The sequence below is a fragment of the Pezoporus wallicus genome, unplaced genomic scaffold, assembly GCF_028554395.1.
Source record: "Pezoporus wallicus isolate ANWC-B61680 ecotype Strahan unplaced genomic scaffold, APGP_CSIRO_Pwel_v1 contig_13399, whole genome shotgun sequence".
Lineage (NCBI taxonomy): Eukaryota > Metazoa > Chordata > Aves > Psittaciformes > Psittacidae > Pezoporus > Pezoporus wallicus.
The window spans coordinates 373,980-387,671 of NW_026639844.1; the positions used below are offsets into that span (position 1 = coordinate 373,980).

The following is a 13,692-nucleotide window of genomic DNA, read 5'->3' on the forward strand; positions in this document are numbered from 1 at the left end:
TGTTCCAGCTCCTGAAAATTCAATTTGTCAGTGACATAAACAGGATATAAAACACTGAAAAAAAAGCAGCAAAAGGAGAGGGGAACATTTTTCTCCACGGCTTTGCCTGCAATGGAGGAAGCAACCTGTGGGCACCACATCCCCTCTGCGCTGGTTGAACTCTTCTAATGGCAAACACAGCCTGGGGCTGGCCCTGTGCAGCCCCACAGGACAGCTCCTGACCCCTGGGGTTCGGTTAGTACAGAGGTTTGCCCTTGCCAATTCCTGCTCTGCTCTTCCCTTCTTGTTCTTCTCCATGGTGTACTCCAGATGGAGGGTGGTTTCTGGTGCTCCCGGACGTCAGCAGCAAGCGGTGGTAATGAGTTCCCTCAATGCCAGCTCCACGCAATTATCACTTTATTTTCACTTCAGCAATATTAATGGTTGTGTCCCTCCTGGTATTAATTCTTGAGAGGCCTTGAAAGTCACTGGGACACAGGCAGGCACCAGCCCTGGGGTGATGGCAGCCACTGCCGGGCTGGTCACCATGGTCCACATGGGCCCTGGCAGCACCATGTCTCCGGGCTGGGCAGAGGGAAGGGATGTGGGGCTGTGCCTGGTGGATATGGGGACCAGGAGCTGGCAATGGGGTAAGGATGGAGCATGAGGTTGGGAGGGTGAGGAGGGACCCATGTGCCCATAGGAGACCCAAAGCCCTGGTTCTGGTGGATATGGGGACCAGAAGCTGGCAGTAGGGTGAGGATGGAGCATGAGGTTGGGAAGGTGAGGAGGGACCCATGTGCCTATAGGAGACCCAAAGGCCTGGTTCCTGTGGATGGGGCAGGATGCACTTCTGTGCCTGGGGACATTCACTGGGTTCTTTCCCATTCCTGTGCCCATGCAGAAGGGTCCATCAAAGGACTAGCTCATAGGCAGCCCTTAGGACACACCGTTTCCTTCTGGCTTGCTGTCCAAAGCATGAGCACAGCCCTGCAGCTTTGGCCAGGGTGAGCAGGGACAGAGGAACCATCAGCTTCGGTCGTGGTACAAATCACATCCTGCTGCAGCAGGTCCATTTGCTGTTAGGGGTCTGATTTCAGTAGGATCCGTGGTGGAGACCAGCAAGATCTAAGGCAGAAGCTCTTCCCTGTGAGGGTGCTGAGGCACAGGGTGCCCAGAGAAGCTGTGGCTGCCCCATCCCTAGCAGTGTTCAAGGCACCCTCACCAGTGGCACATGCACCGGGAGCCACGGCTGCAGCCAGACACATGCAGGGCCATGGGTACCGGAGCCATGGAGGCTCTGCGGCTGCCAGGGGGGGAACGTCCCCATCCAGGACCAGGATCCTACCCAAAGCCTTTGTTCTGCTGAATTCCAGCCGGTGAGAGTCATGCACTGGAGTCAGAGGGTTCTGCCCTCCTGGGGAATGATGTGAGAGGGAACCATGCAGTCACATTCAAGTTATTTGAAACAGGACGGGATTTCTGAGTACTGCCTCACGTGGAGCCAGGATCGTCCATCTGAGCCACGCTTCCATCTGTCTTTCCCAACGCTTTCCTCAAATAGCGCAAATATTAAAAGAAATTCTATTGGAATTTGGCATGGATGATTCTTAGGAAAATAGGAGAGGGCCCGCTGCTAAAATACCACTGCCTTGCTCCCTTCCAGCAGCAGACACATGATTCCCAGTGCTAGGAAAGCCGGAGGCAGTGGATGGCTCTGCCTGGCAGAGAAGAGGGGGCTCCAAGGTTGCCGATGCTCCGGCTTTGCCGGGAGAGTGGCACAGCCTGGGTCTCGGAGCTCCAGTGGGGAATCCCGGCTCCCTGGCAGTGAAACCCTCTGCAATTCCATGTTTCCAGCCACCTGGAAGCCTGGTCCCACTGCCCCAAGCCCCAGGCTCCTGACCCTGCACGGTGCAGCCCACATCCCTGCCTTTTCCCGAAGGAACTCTCCCGGAGCCCTCACGTAGCTGTCGGGAATTACAGGAAGAGATTTCCACACGGATTTCACACGTGTCCCAGTTCCCCGAAAACCTCCCCATCCTTTCTTTAGCTTTTAGTTTCACCTCCACCAGCTGCCCCACAAACGCTGTGGTGCGGCAGGGCAGGAAGCTGGTTTATGGCCCGGCTCAGCGCTGGGGACGTGTCAGCACTGTGTGTGCTCTCATTTGTCCACGCAGAGGTGGCACTTCCAGCGGCACGTGTGGGATGCAGATGGAGCTGGCTGCAAGGAGAAGTGTTTGGGGCGAGGATGCTGGGCTTGGGGGTCTTTCTGCCACGACTTTTCCCATCGCTGGGGAGGGATTGAACAGAACTCCAGCAACCCTCAACCTTCATGGCCATCTCCTTCTTCCACCTTCTCCAGTGAACACCAAGGCGCGATGGATCACACAGCCAAGGAGTGCATCCTCTCTCCTCCCCGGCCTCACCCCATCCCACCACCCTCATCTCCCATCTTCCTTCCAGCGCTGCCCAAGAACCCCTGGCTCAGCCAGAACCCGGCCCCATCCCAGCGGAGGCACCGGGCGATGCTGCCGGGCATGGATCCTGCTCTTCCCGCTCCGGCAGCCGTACGGAAACGGCTCTGACATGTGTCAACAATAACCAGCGAACAGGCGGCGGCCCCAGCACCTCGAGGAGGCCCGGACACCCTCGGCTGGAACCAAACCGCAGCCGGGAAGCAGGAATATTGTTTCAATTATTCCCATTATATAAAGTCCAACCATTTTAATATATTCTGCCTCAAAAGGGGCTCAAGGAAAGAGATCAAATAAACACTGGAACTGCGCGCCCCTGGCACGCGCCGCCAGCTCGGGTTCGGCACCGAACCTCGCCGCTCGCCTGCCCCTTCCTGCTCCAGGCTCCGGCTCCTCCTCCCGCTGCCCCTCGGCCTCCGGCGCCGCTCGACACCAAATCTGTCTTTGGGCTTTGCTTCTGTTCTGGCAGCCGGAGCGCTCGGAGGCTGCGCGGCTGCACCGGCGGCCAAGCCGGAGCCGAGCCAGAGGAGCCGCGGGAGGGGAGCAACGGTGCTCCTGAGGGATGGAGCGTGGGTTTGAGGCACGTCCTAAACCGTAAGGCAGGACTTAAAGCTCCTGGGGTGCCACATCCGCCTGAGAGCACCAGGCTCAGCAGGCCCAGGACTGGCTGAAGGCAGGAGGAGAGCAAGTGTGCTATGAGTGTGTGATGTCTGGTGTCATAGAACCGCAGAACCGCAGGCTGGTTTGGGGTGGAAGGGACCTGAAAGCTCCTCCAGCTCCAATCCCTGCCACAGGCAGGGACCCCTTCCACTGGAGCAGCTTGCTCCAAGCCCCTGTGTCCAACCTGGCCTTGAACACTGCCAGGGATGGGGCAGCCGCAGCTTCTCTGGGCACCCTGTGCCAGCGCCTCAGCACCCTCACAGGGAAGAGCTTCTGCCTAAGAGCTCATCTCCATTTCCCCTCTTTTAGCCATCCTTACACCATCCTTCCTGCCTGGGAGAGCCATCAGCATCCTGTCACCAAGGATGGAGCTGCCTCTGGCCACACAGAGCCCATCTGCTCCCACCAGCTCTGGCCAGGCAGGAGCTGCTTCCCACTGCATCTCCTGTGGCACCAGCATCACTGGAGCTCTCCTCCCTTACCACGCTGTGCCAGGCCAGTTGTTCCTGGAGCGCCCGACCACACCTGGCTCCCACATGGGCAGTAAATCTGCAGCTCGGCCTCTCCCAGCAGGTTTCCATGCGCATCCGCTGGGCTCCGGGCTCTGCCTGCCCCGGGTGGGGGTCCGATCAGTGCCACCGTGACCAGGGATGCTGGCAAGCACCACGGTGCTGGGTTAGGTGGAGCCGGCATTTCATAAGCACAAGGGAAAGGGCCTCTGCGGAGCAGGGAGCGGCTGTGACTCCATTCCTGTGGGAAGTGCCTGCCACCGTCCAAGCATCTGGCCCTGTTATGATGGGAGAGGAATGCCAAATATTTTTCTTCCTTATCCACTACCATCCGCTCAAACCCTCCCTGATCAAACCCACATTCACCCCTTGGATGCACGAGGGCCCCTGCTCCGGAGGAGATCTCCCTCCCAGCGGCTGATCCAGCCTATGGGAAGCTCATTGCAGGTGGGGAGATAACCCTGCCTTCATCCAGGGGCTCCATCCATCTCGCAGCCCCTCATTGCCTCCTTCCCCCTGCTTCCAGGCACCTCCAACTGTTTCATTTTCACTTTGTTACCTTGGGCAGGAGCATCCTTATGCCTGTATCCCTGTGCCAGCATCCCTTGGTGCCTGCATCCCCGTGCCAGCATCCCTAGTGCCAGCATCCCTGTGCCAGCAACCCTGGTGCCTCTATCCCTGCCCCAGCATCTTGTGCCAGCATCCCTGTGCCTGCATCCCTCTGCCAGCATCCCCGTGCCAGTATTCCTGACTAACCTGTGGCCCTGCCAGGACCACGCTGTCCCACCCAGAGCCCCTGTTATCCCAAAAGCAGCCCCTGGGGTGGTGCTCTGGGAAGCAGGCAGTGCTGCCTTGGAGAATCACCAAGATTTCTCCAGAGATGAAAGCATGCTCAAGTGTCAAACAAACTTTCCAAACGATCTTCCTGGACCCTTGCTTCCTGGTGCTTTGGAAGGCAGAGGAGGAACATTTCATTCCCTGTGCGCTGGCTGTGGCTGCTCCCCGGCATCACCCTGAGTCACTGTGGTTGCCACCCCGGCAGCATTAATCCGGGCTCCCCAGAGCACTTCCTGGCACAACAGAGGGGATCCACGCTGGATTACTCAGCGGACAGCACATCCTCCCTTCCTTCCCACTGCAGTCTTCAGAGCAGCAGTCACAGAGAGCCGAAGGAGAGGGTTTCCCTGCTCCCTCCGGGACACCCGGCACCCAGCAGCAGGGATCCAGGATCCTGGCAAAGCCGGTGATGAGTGTGAGCACACTGCCACGTGCTGTCCCCGGGGAGCCCTCGCTAATGAGAGAAACCTCATTAGAGCCTGCTCCAGCATCCACAAGCCTGCTCCAGCAGCCGGGGCCAAGGCACTTCCCTTGCACTGCGTTTCCCTTCCGTGTCTGACAAGGACAATTCCCAAGCAGCTCCTGGGGAGCCAGTCACCCACAAGCACCGTTGCAGCCCATACTCAAGTAGCTCCAATGCCGTTGCCGTACCCAGCTCCTGTGCTGGATGGCAGCGCCATGCCCATGCCCACAGATCCCCCAGGCCCATGCAGATCCATGATGGGAATGCTGTGTTGAGGGCTCGGTTGTTTATGGAAAGTAAGGCTGAGCCAGCTGCTGGAAACCTGCATTTTATGGGTATTTTTTCAATTTCTTTGGCATTTATTTGGAGTATTTCAATTCATTGGCATTAGAAAAAAACAGACCTAAAGTGATCCCAACCATTATTGCTGCTGGTTTCCTATGGCCAGGCCAAAGGGGGTGAAACGGCTTCTTTGTTGTCTGAATCGTTAACTCCTTGGGAATGAAACGTGGTGGTGCTGGATGGGAGCAGTGCAGGGAGATGTTCAGGGAGGCTGGGGCAGATGGAGGGAGAAATTCACGGGGGTAGAGGGCAAATCCCAGTTCAACCAGTGCAACCTGCACGAGTGAAGCAGAAACTGTTGATTGCCTGGAAACCATCAGGACCAAGGTCCAAACCCAACTCATCTCCATGGGGTGCAGTGTAATGGCAGAGCCACCTGAGCCCAGCTCGAGCAACACTGGGGTTACCCCAAAAGCTGGGATCCAATCCTTGCTCCTTTCATTTCCCTGTCCCACACGGCCGCTGGGGCTGGCACATGCCAGCACGGTGGGATGAGCACATGGAGCTGCCAGGACGGGCACCCAGGGCTCACCTGGTGACCAAGGCGCTGCAGACAAGCCCCCTTCCCCTCCTGTCCTGCAGCCCGTGGGCAAACTGAGAGCTCCCTGGGGTGCGTTTTGGGGAGCACTGAATGGGGCAAGGACAAGGGGGGGCTGAGAACGGCTCAGTTTGGCTCAGTGCAGCTCGGCTTAGCGTGGCTCAGCCGGGCTCAGCTCCACTCAGCCCAGCTGGGCTCAGCTCATCTCCAGCAGCTGAGGGAAGTGAGTTCTTGACTCGGATAAATCAGAGTCAGCTGCAGCCCTGGGACAGCAAAGAGCAGATCCAGAGCCGGAGGAGCCGGACCCCACCACGGCTCCCGGCCAGGCTCAGCAGCCCGGGGAAGGGGGGGGGCTGTCTCAGGCAGCGTCACAGCCTGGCTCCGCCCCCCCAAATCACAGGGGTCCGGCGTGGGTCTGGCTCTGGGATGGCAGCGGCACAGTCGGAGCGCGGTGGGGCAGCGGGACGGGTCCCGGCCGCGGGCTCTGCAGCCGGTTCGCCCGCAGGCGGCTCTGTCGCTGCTGGAGGGGGGGGTCTTGGTGTTATTATAGAGAAGGGGGGGCTGGCAGCGGGTATAAAGGCAGAGCTCCCCGGAGCGGCCGGCGCTGTCCCACCGCCATGAGCCCCTGCCCACCCGGCTCCCGCTCCCTTAAAGCGCGGCAGCCCCGCGGTGGGATGGAGTGAGCCCGGAGCCGCTCTGCTCCCTCCTTCCCAGCGCCCCTCGGCTGGCTCCGGAGGGAGGCGACGAGCCCGCAGCCGCTTGGATGCTTTGATTCCTTCCCTGCCCGAACCGCCTCCTGCCCAGATGCAGTGGATAATATTCATGTTGCTGTTATTCATCAGCTCCATGGAAATGCTCACGCAGAACCGATGGAAGAAGCAAGGTACGGTGCGTGCGCGGCCGGATCGTCCCGCTCAGGTACATGGGGACAATGGAGGCAGTGACCTCCTCTGCCGGTGCTGGAGGTGTGAAGCTGGAAGGAGCCGGGAATCTGCATTCCCCAACCCAACCCCTCGGGGCCCGTTGGACACCGGCTGCTTCCCCTCCCGGTGCATGGCACGGGGCTGGTGCAGAGGCATGTGGAGAAGGCGAAGTGCTGTCCCATGGCATTGCCAGCCCTGCCCTCGGGGCAAGGGAGAGGGGAAACTGGCACAGGGGCTGCTTGTGCAAGCCCCAGGTGGGATAGAGCAGAACTGGGCGATTTTCTGGTATTTCTCTGCTTAAAGCATTGGGAGTAAAATCTCTTAGGGGGATGCTGAGAGCCGCTGCAGGCACTGCCTGTCCCCTGCACCAGCCGAACTGCTGCTGGTGCTAGGGCTGTGCCAAGGCACACGCACCCTCCTTTGGGCACTGGCTCGTGTCTCCTTGCCAGTGGCTGAGGCTTGACTGGCACTGAGGGGAGCTCAGGATGCTGAGCAGCCTCATGCTATGGGATGCACGGGAGACTCGGCAGGGGTCTGACCATGGCTCTGCACCTCAAACACACGTTCTATCTCCTGCTATAAGCAATGCAGAAGGGCTGGCACAGTCTGTAGGGTCTGGAAGGTCTGAGGGGATGCTGCAGCACTCCACCACTACCCCACTGCAAACAGGAGCTGCCTCCATGAGCTCTGCTGCCCTGGAGGGGTGGTCCAAGCAGTGCCAACAGAGCCCATGGTAGCAGAGCTGGGCAGTGATGGGTGATGTCCCTCATGTCTGGCACACTGGCTCTGCAGGCACTGATGGGCAGCGGTAACCCTAATTTCCCTAGTCCTGTTTTTGGTGCGTGGCACATCCCATTATACGGCAGAGCCATCCAGCAGCTCCCTGGTGTCGCTCCCGGCACAGTGGCACGTGCCATGCCGGTAGCTGTGATGCTCATGGTGCCAAGGAGCAGGATCTGTCTGGCCAACCCTTCCCAAGCTCTGCATCCCGGGGCTATTTCTAAAGCCTGGGAGGGCTCCCACCTCCCCTGCCCCACATGGGGGCTGGAAAGAGAGCGGCAAAGAAAAAGTCCTCAGAAAGAGCAAGGGAAGGGAAAGAAGCTCGTAAATCCCTGGGAAGTCTCCAGGGAAGCGGCTCCGGCTGCAGCCAGGAACACAAATGTTGTCAGCGTTTGGTAAATATGAAACGGAGACCATAACAACTTAATGGATCCAAGGTGCTTCGTTAGCGCGCTCCCAGCAGCCACGGCACTAACGAAGCCTCGTGGCCGCTGCCACTGTCCAGGCCCCTGTGCTGCGGGGAGGGAACAGGGGTGAGCCTCACTGGGGACCGGTACACGGCACCACTGCACCAGGGGCTTGCGCCAGGGACATTGAGGCAGCTCCCAGCATCTTTCCTGGCTTCCCCAGCGCCCACCTCTGCCTGCCCTGGCACCGCAGCCATGGGGCTCCTGCTGCTGTCAGCTCCTGGGGTCAGAGAGGAGCAGTGCTGGGCAGCGCTCCCGGGGGTGAAGCTCATGTCTGGCTCCTTTGGCTCAGAGTTATCCAGGGCAGGTCCCATCTAGAGCTTGGATCCAGGGATCCGCATCAGCCCTTGTCTGTCCCAGCTGCAGGCTCTGGGCTCTGCCCAGGGCAGACACCTCCTTAGACCTTTACCAAGCGCAAAAAAAAAAACATTTTGATGCTCCAAGATGTGCTGGCAGATGGAGTCTGGCACTGGCTCTGTTACTGCTGTGCAACAGGAGCCTTTGCTCGGGAGCATCCAGAGGACCTCAAGGTGCTGGAGCCAAGCAAACCCTTCCCAACACAGCAGAGATGTCAGCCGCCCGTGCAGGAGCTCGCAGGCCTCTTACAGAGATGCCCAGCCAGCCTGGGGGTGCAAAGAGAGCCCGGGTGCTAGTAGCCCCCAGTTGCAACCTGGATCCATGCCGGGAGCATCTCCCCGGGCCGCATTTCCCCGGCACTGGGATCCAGGAGGAGCTGTTGGCAGGATCTCCATGGGCTCTGCTGGGGCTGCGGGCTTGGGGGGGGGGGGGGGCTGGCACCCGTCCTCGCTGGGAGCAGAGCCCACCGTGGGGCCTGCTGCCCTCACGCAGGTCAGGAGCACGGCAGAGGCAGCCAAGGAGGCGGCAGAGGCTCTTTAGCAACCAGACAGATCCTTATCTCGGCTCCTCTTGAGTGTTTCCAAAATCCCTTTGTCCCCTGACACTTAACAGGCATCAACCAATTAATCCAGGTCAGAGCATGTTTCTACTGCCAGAGCTGTTGTTTAGCTCCCATTAGGATGCTTCTCACGGGCTGGGGATGGCTGGTGCTGCAGGGACAGGGCTTAGCCTGGGCGTGGGTGAACCCTCAGCCCTGGATCTTGGGGTGTCGGAGGGGGTGATGCCCAAGTAGTGGGGAGCAATGGATTTGCGCGTTCCCATGCTGGCAGACAGGCAAACAGCAGGGATTTGGGGAGGTGTTTGCAGGGGCTCAGGACAGTGCTGTCACCCCCATGGGGATGGCAGGGGGCTGGGACCCTCCCTGGCACCTTGGCCATGCCATGCGTGTGTGTGTGTGTGTCCCCGCAGCGAGCGCCGGCCTGCTGGAGAACTGCACGGGCTGCGTGCTGTGCTCCGAGGACAACGGCTGCATCACCTGCCACCACCGGCTCTTCCTGCTCATCTGGAGGGACGGCATCCGCCAGTTCGGGATGTGCGTCCACACCTGCCCCCCCGGCTACTTCGGCGTGCGGGGACTGGAGGTCAACAGATGCACGAGTAGGTCCCGGGGTCCTCCCAGTGCCCCGCTGCGGGTCCCAGTGCCCCGGGAGGGGTGATGGATGGTGGCACAGAGCCGGTGGCCATGGGGCTCCCTCCCCTTTTCCCATCCCAGACCCCACAGGTTGCCAAAGGGCTCTGGGTTCCTGGTGGGCACCGGGGCTGCGGGCTCCGGGCTCTCCCGGCTGAGCATCCCTCCTCCTCACAGAGTGCAGGTCTCCGAGCTGCGAGAGCTGCTTCAGCAGAGACTTCTGCATGAAGTGCAAAGACAAGTTCTACCTGCACAAGGGCCAGTGCTTTCGGCAGTGCCCCCCCAGCACCGCGGTGCAGCCCGGCACCCGCGAGTGCCAAGGTAAGGAGCACCCGCACCCCATCCCCGTGGTCCCTGGGGTGATGCCCGGTGCTGCGCGGTCACCGGCCCCGCTCTGCGCCCCTGTCCCCCGCAGAAACGTGCGAGCCGGGCCCCTGGAGCGAGTGGAGCCCCTGCACCCACGAGAGCCGGACCTGCGGCTGCAAGTGGGGCGTGGAGACGCGGGTCCGGGAGGTGTCGGGGGCCGCCCGGGAGGAAGGAGCCGCCTGCCCCGCGCTGCTGGAGACGCGGAAGTGCCGCATGAGGAAGCACTGCCCAGGAGGTGAGCATCGCATCGCGGGCAGCCCGCCCCATAGCCTGTCCTACAGCCCGCCCCATAGCCTGTCCTACAGCCCGCCCCATAGCCTGTCCTACAGCCCGCCCCATAGCCTGTCCTACAGCCCGCCCCATAGCCTGCCCTACAGCCCGCCCCATAGCCTGTCCTACAGCCCGCCCCATAGCCTGCCCTACAGCCCGCCCCATAGCCTGCCCTACAGCCCGCCCCATAGCCTGCCCTACAGCCCGCCCCATAGCATCTGTCCCACAGCCCGGCTGTCACCCCCGGCATCCTGCGGCCGGCGGCTGTAACTGGAGTTACAGGCACATGTGCTCTGCAGCCCCGGTGCTGGTGCTGGTCCTGGTCCTGGCAGAGGGGCTGGGGGACCCCTGCGGCAGCTCCTGGCACCGGTCGGTGTCTGCACCCACTGCTGGGCTGGGCTGGCCGCTGGTGGGAGCCTCTGGGATGGAATGAGGCTGGCAAGGGAGAGGAAAGCACGGCCAGAGCTTTCTGCAGCACAGTTGTGAATAAGGAGGGTTGAGAACAGAGGAAAGGTTCCTTCGATACCCACTGAGCCCCAGAAACACTCACAGAGCTCGAAGGCATCACCCAGGGGGCTTCTGATGGCCGAAGCCTTGGGTGATATCCCAGAACAGAGCTCTTCTCCATGGATAACCCAGCCAGACGTTGGCCCCTGCTCTTGTGCCTTCTTGCACTGTGGCAGCACCACGTCCCATGGGCTGGGGGCTCCTCGGCACTGAGCTCCCTGGCTCAGGGCTTCCCACCACGTCTCCCATGTCCCATCCCTGGTTGCCGGGGCCGTGCGGGCACGTGGCTGGCGCTGGGAACAAGGAGGTGGCTGATGTCATTTTTGGATGCGACCGGCTGGACCAAAGCCGTTCTAATAAATCTCCCCTTCACAACTGGCAGAAGGGGGGGGATTGCAATGGGATACGGATGTGCCGGGCCTGGCAGCAGATCTGAGCCGCGGCGCTTGGCCGGCCCGAGGCGCGGGCTCGCGCTGTGCCGGCGGACGTGCCGGCCGGCACCGCCAGCGTGGCAGCGCCGCGGTACCCCAAGGAAGGGACCAGCCCGAGGATGGAGCAATGGGGGCAGTGATGGGACATGCGTGCCGAGGCTGGGGCCGTGGAGCCAGAAGAGCAGCTTTGTCCCAGCGCTATCAATCGTAAATCAGGTTTTACTGCTGACAGCACAGAGGAGCCGATTTCCTTCCCCAGCCGGGCCCTGGCTCGCGGCCTTGGGGTGCCAGGTGGCATCGATTTGGGGGACGTTCCCATCCCCGCTGGGCTGCTCTGTCTCTGGACCCAGCAAGCTGGTGACAGTTTGATGCAGCCGTTATGGTGTGCCAGGACTGGCTGTTCCGGAGCAGAGTGTCCCGCAGCGGGGTGCCGGGTGTCTGCAGCCCCAAGCCTTGTCCTGGAAGCAGGGAATGCCACTCCAGTGTTCCAGAGGTGCCTTGGATTGGGAGGTGACTGAGAAGGCAACAGCACCCTGGAAAAGCGCTTGGGCTCTTGTCCCTGAGCTGATGAGCTCGGGGAGCATCAGGGCTCCTCAAGGATGCTACCTGGGGTTAGATCTAGCCCCGGGAAGGCAGAGGGGAACCCATCAGTGCCTCACAAGCAGCCCCACTACCCCAGCCAGGAGGCAGGAGAGGGCAGCCCTCAGTGCCCATCATCACCGGGCCGGCTGCTCAGTGTCCCCTGCCCTGGCTCCCAGGCTCCTGCCCGCCCAGCCAAGTGCTGGGTTATGGGATCCAGATGCTGGAGGAGGACAATGAGTTCACTGGATGCAGCCGAGACACCCCCAGCCCGGGCGAGCCGGGGAAGGCAGCAGCGGGGCCCGAGCGTGTGAGGAGAGATTTGTGCCACCACTTCTAAGCCGTCCGCAGGCAGCTGGAAGGGGGAAGCATCCGCGCTTGGCCGAGGCACAAACCCCTCGCGCTGCTGTAAATCTGTCCTGTGTGTCTGCCGCGCTCGGCGTTCGTGCTGTGCCCTCGCCTCGGTGGGTGGCAGCCGCCTGGGAGAGCGGAGCTGGAAAACAGAGATGGGCAGGGAAAGGAGACGGAGCCATCGGAAAGGACCGGCCGCAGCGGTGCCAGCGCACGCAGCGCCGGCCGCTCACCGGCCCCGTGCTCCTCACACAGGGGATGTGTGGGGAGAGGGGCACCAGACCCCTCATCACCCACCTTTAAGTCAGGAGAGCGCATGGGTGGCAGAAGAAGTGAAGCTTCCTGGTTTTGGGGCAGCCATTCCTCTCCCAAGTAGAGGTTCCCCTTCCCATTGGAACCCATGGCACAGCAGATCTTCTCCTGCATCCCTGTTTGCTTTGGTGTCTCAGCACCAACACCTCAACCAGTGCTTTGGGGAGTCCCTTGGCGTGTGCAAGATCTGGGGACCACCAGTGCCCAGTTCCTGCAGGCTGGCAGCAGGATGCAGCCAAGCTCCACTGGTGCCTGGTCAAGGAGCATCCACACAGGGATGGGAGAGCTGTGGCACAGCTTTGGAGCGCTGATGCAGCCATAGTTGTGCTCCAGCATCCCCAGTCCTTGCTCAGAGAGAAGTTGGGGGTACCTCAGGCGTGCCCCTAGGTTGGCTGAGCATCTCCCAACCCATTCCTGGAGATTTTTGGGGTACCAGAATTTAGGATCTGGCCGTGGAAGCTGGGGGGCAATGCACTGGTGTTCCTCTGCCCATGCTGCCAGCACTCAGACCCCCCCATGCTGCTGTTTGGTGACCTGGAGAGGGCTTTGGGGTCCCCCAGATTGGGAAGAGGGTCCTGTCTTACACCGGAGGGAGGATGCGGGGTGTGCACCCCATGGATGGGGCTCGGTCCTGACGAGCGATCCCTCCTTTTCTCCTCTTTCCCGTTCCAGAGAAAACCGAACCCAAAAATAAAGGCAAGAAGAGGCAGAAGAAGCCGAAGACAGAACCAGAGGCGGGTACTTAGCGGCTCCAGCACTGGAGCTGGGGCGGCGCGGTGGGAGCAGGGTGGGAGCTCTCGGAGCCCCTGGCCAGGGCTCCCACCGCGCTGCCCCAGCCGCATCACCCCAGTTTTCCATCCACAACACAATTGCACAACGTTTTCTCTCCCCCCCCCCCCCTTTTCTTTTGACACAATTTATGGCCTGTAAAACATTTCCTTTTCAGAAAATCTAATTTGCAGCGTCCAAAGCAATGCCCTGGGGCTTGGGGAGGGGGGTGGCTCCTTCACTTTGCTGGTTTTCCCTCTCCCCCAGCCTGCGCCGTCCCTTCCCGTGCTCCAGACGGCTGGGATGGGGTTGGACCCTGCTGGTGAAGATGGTGTCTGCCTGCGGATCATCCCTCAGGGCTGGGAGATGCTCTGCTCCCACGGGGTCCCGATTGCACAGGGATGCTCTGGTGCCATACAAGTCCTCCCATCCTCAGCTAGTGGCACAGAGGACAGTGGGATGCCAAGGATGGGACCCCTCTGGAGACCAGCCCAGTGCTCAGCATCCCCCCCCCAGCACAACCATGGACCATATCCTGCCGTCGTCAGGCTTACAGAAGGGCTGGAAGAACTTCTCTCCCCAGCTGGATG

At 61.1% G+C, this 13,692-nt stretch overlaps 1 protein-coding gene across 2 annotated transcripts; it reads left to right on the forward strand.

Moving 5' to 3' along the window:
* Positions 1-6,207: 6,207 nt before the first annotated feature.
* Positions 6,208-13,289, forward strand: RSPO4 (R-spondin 4). Of its 2 annotated transcripts, XM_057416586.1 has the most exons (6): positions 6,208-6,295; positions 6,645-6,685; positions 9,299-9,487; positions 9,696-9,839; positions 9,934-10,119; positions 13,007-13,289. In XM_057416586.1, exons 2-6 carry the CDS (start codon positions 6,649-6,651, stop codon positions 13,078-13,080), a joined length of 630 nt encoding a protein of 209 aa, XP_057272569.1. In that variant the 5' UTR covers positions 6,208-6,295; positions 6,645-6,648; the 3' UTR covers positions 13,081-13,289. The 2 variants fall into 2 exon arrangements, with proteins under 2 accessions (XP_057272569.1, XP_057272568.1); XM_057416585.1 differs by lacking the exon at positions 6,208-6,295 and having other exon boundaries at positions 6,364-6,685.
* The last annotated feature ends 403 nt before the right edge of the window (positions 13,290-13,692 follow it).

What these genes read in the sequence shown, in the direction of transcription:
- RSPO4 (XM_057416585.1), top strand. Translation starts at nt 6,607, where the DNA reads ATGCAGTGGATAATATTCATGTTGCTGTTATTCATCAGCTCCATGGAA. An exon ending in GAACCGATGGAAGAAGCAAG is followed by an intron (nt 6,686 to 9,298) that starts GTACGGTGCGTG and finishes GTGTCCCCGCAG; the next exon opens with CGAGCGCCGGCCTGCTGGAG. An exon ending in GGAGGTCAACAGATGCACGA is followed by an intron (nt 9,488 to 9,695) that starts GTAGGTCCCGGG and finishes TCCTCCTCACAG; the next exon opens with AGTGCAGGTCTCCGAGCTGC.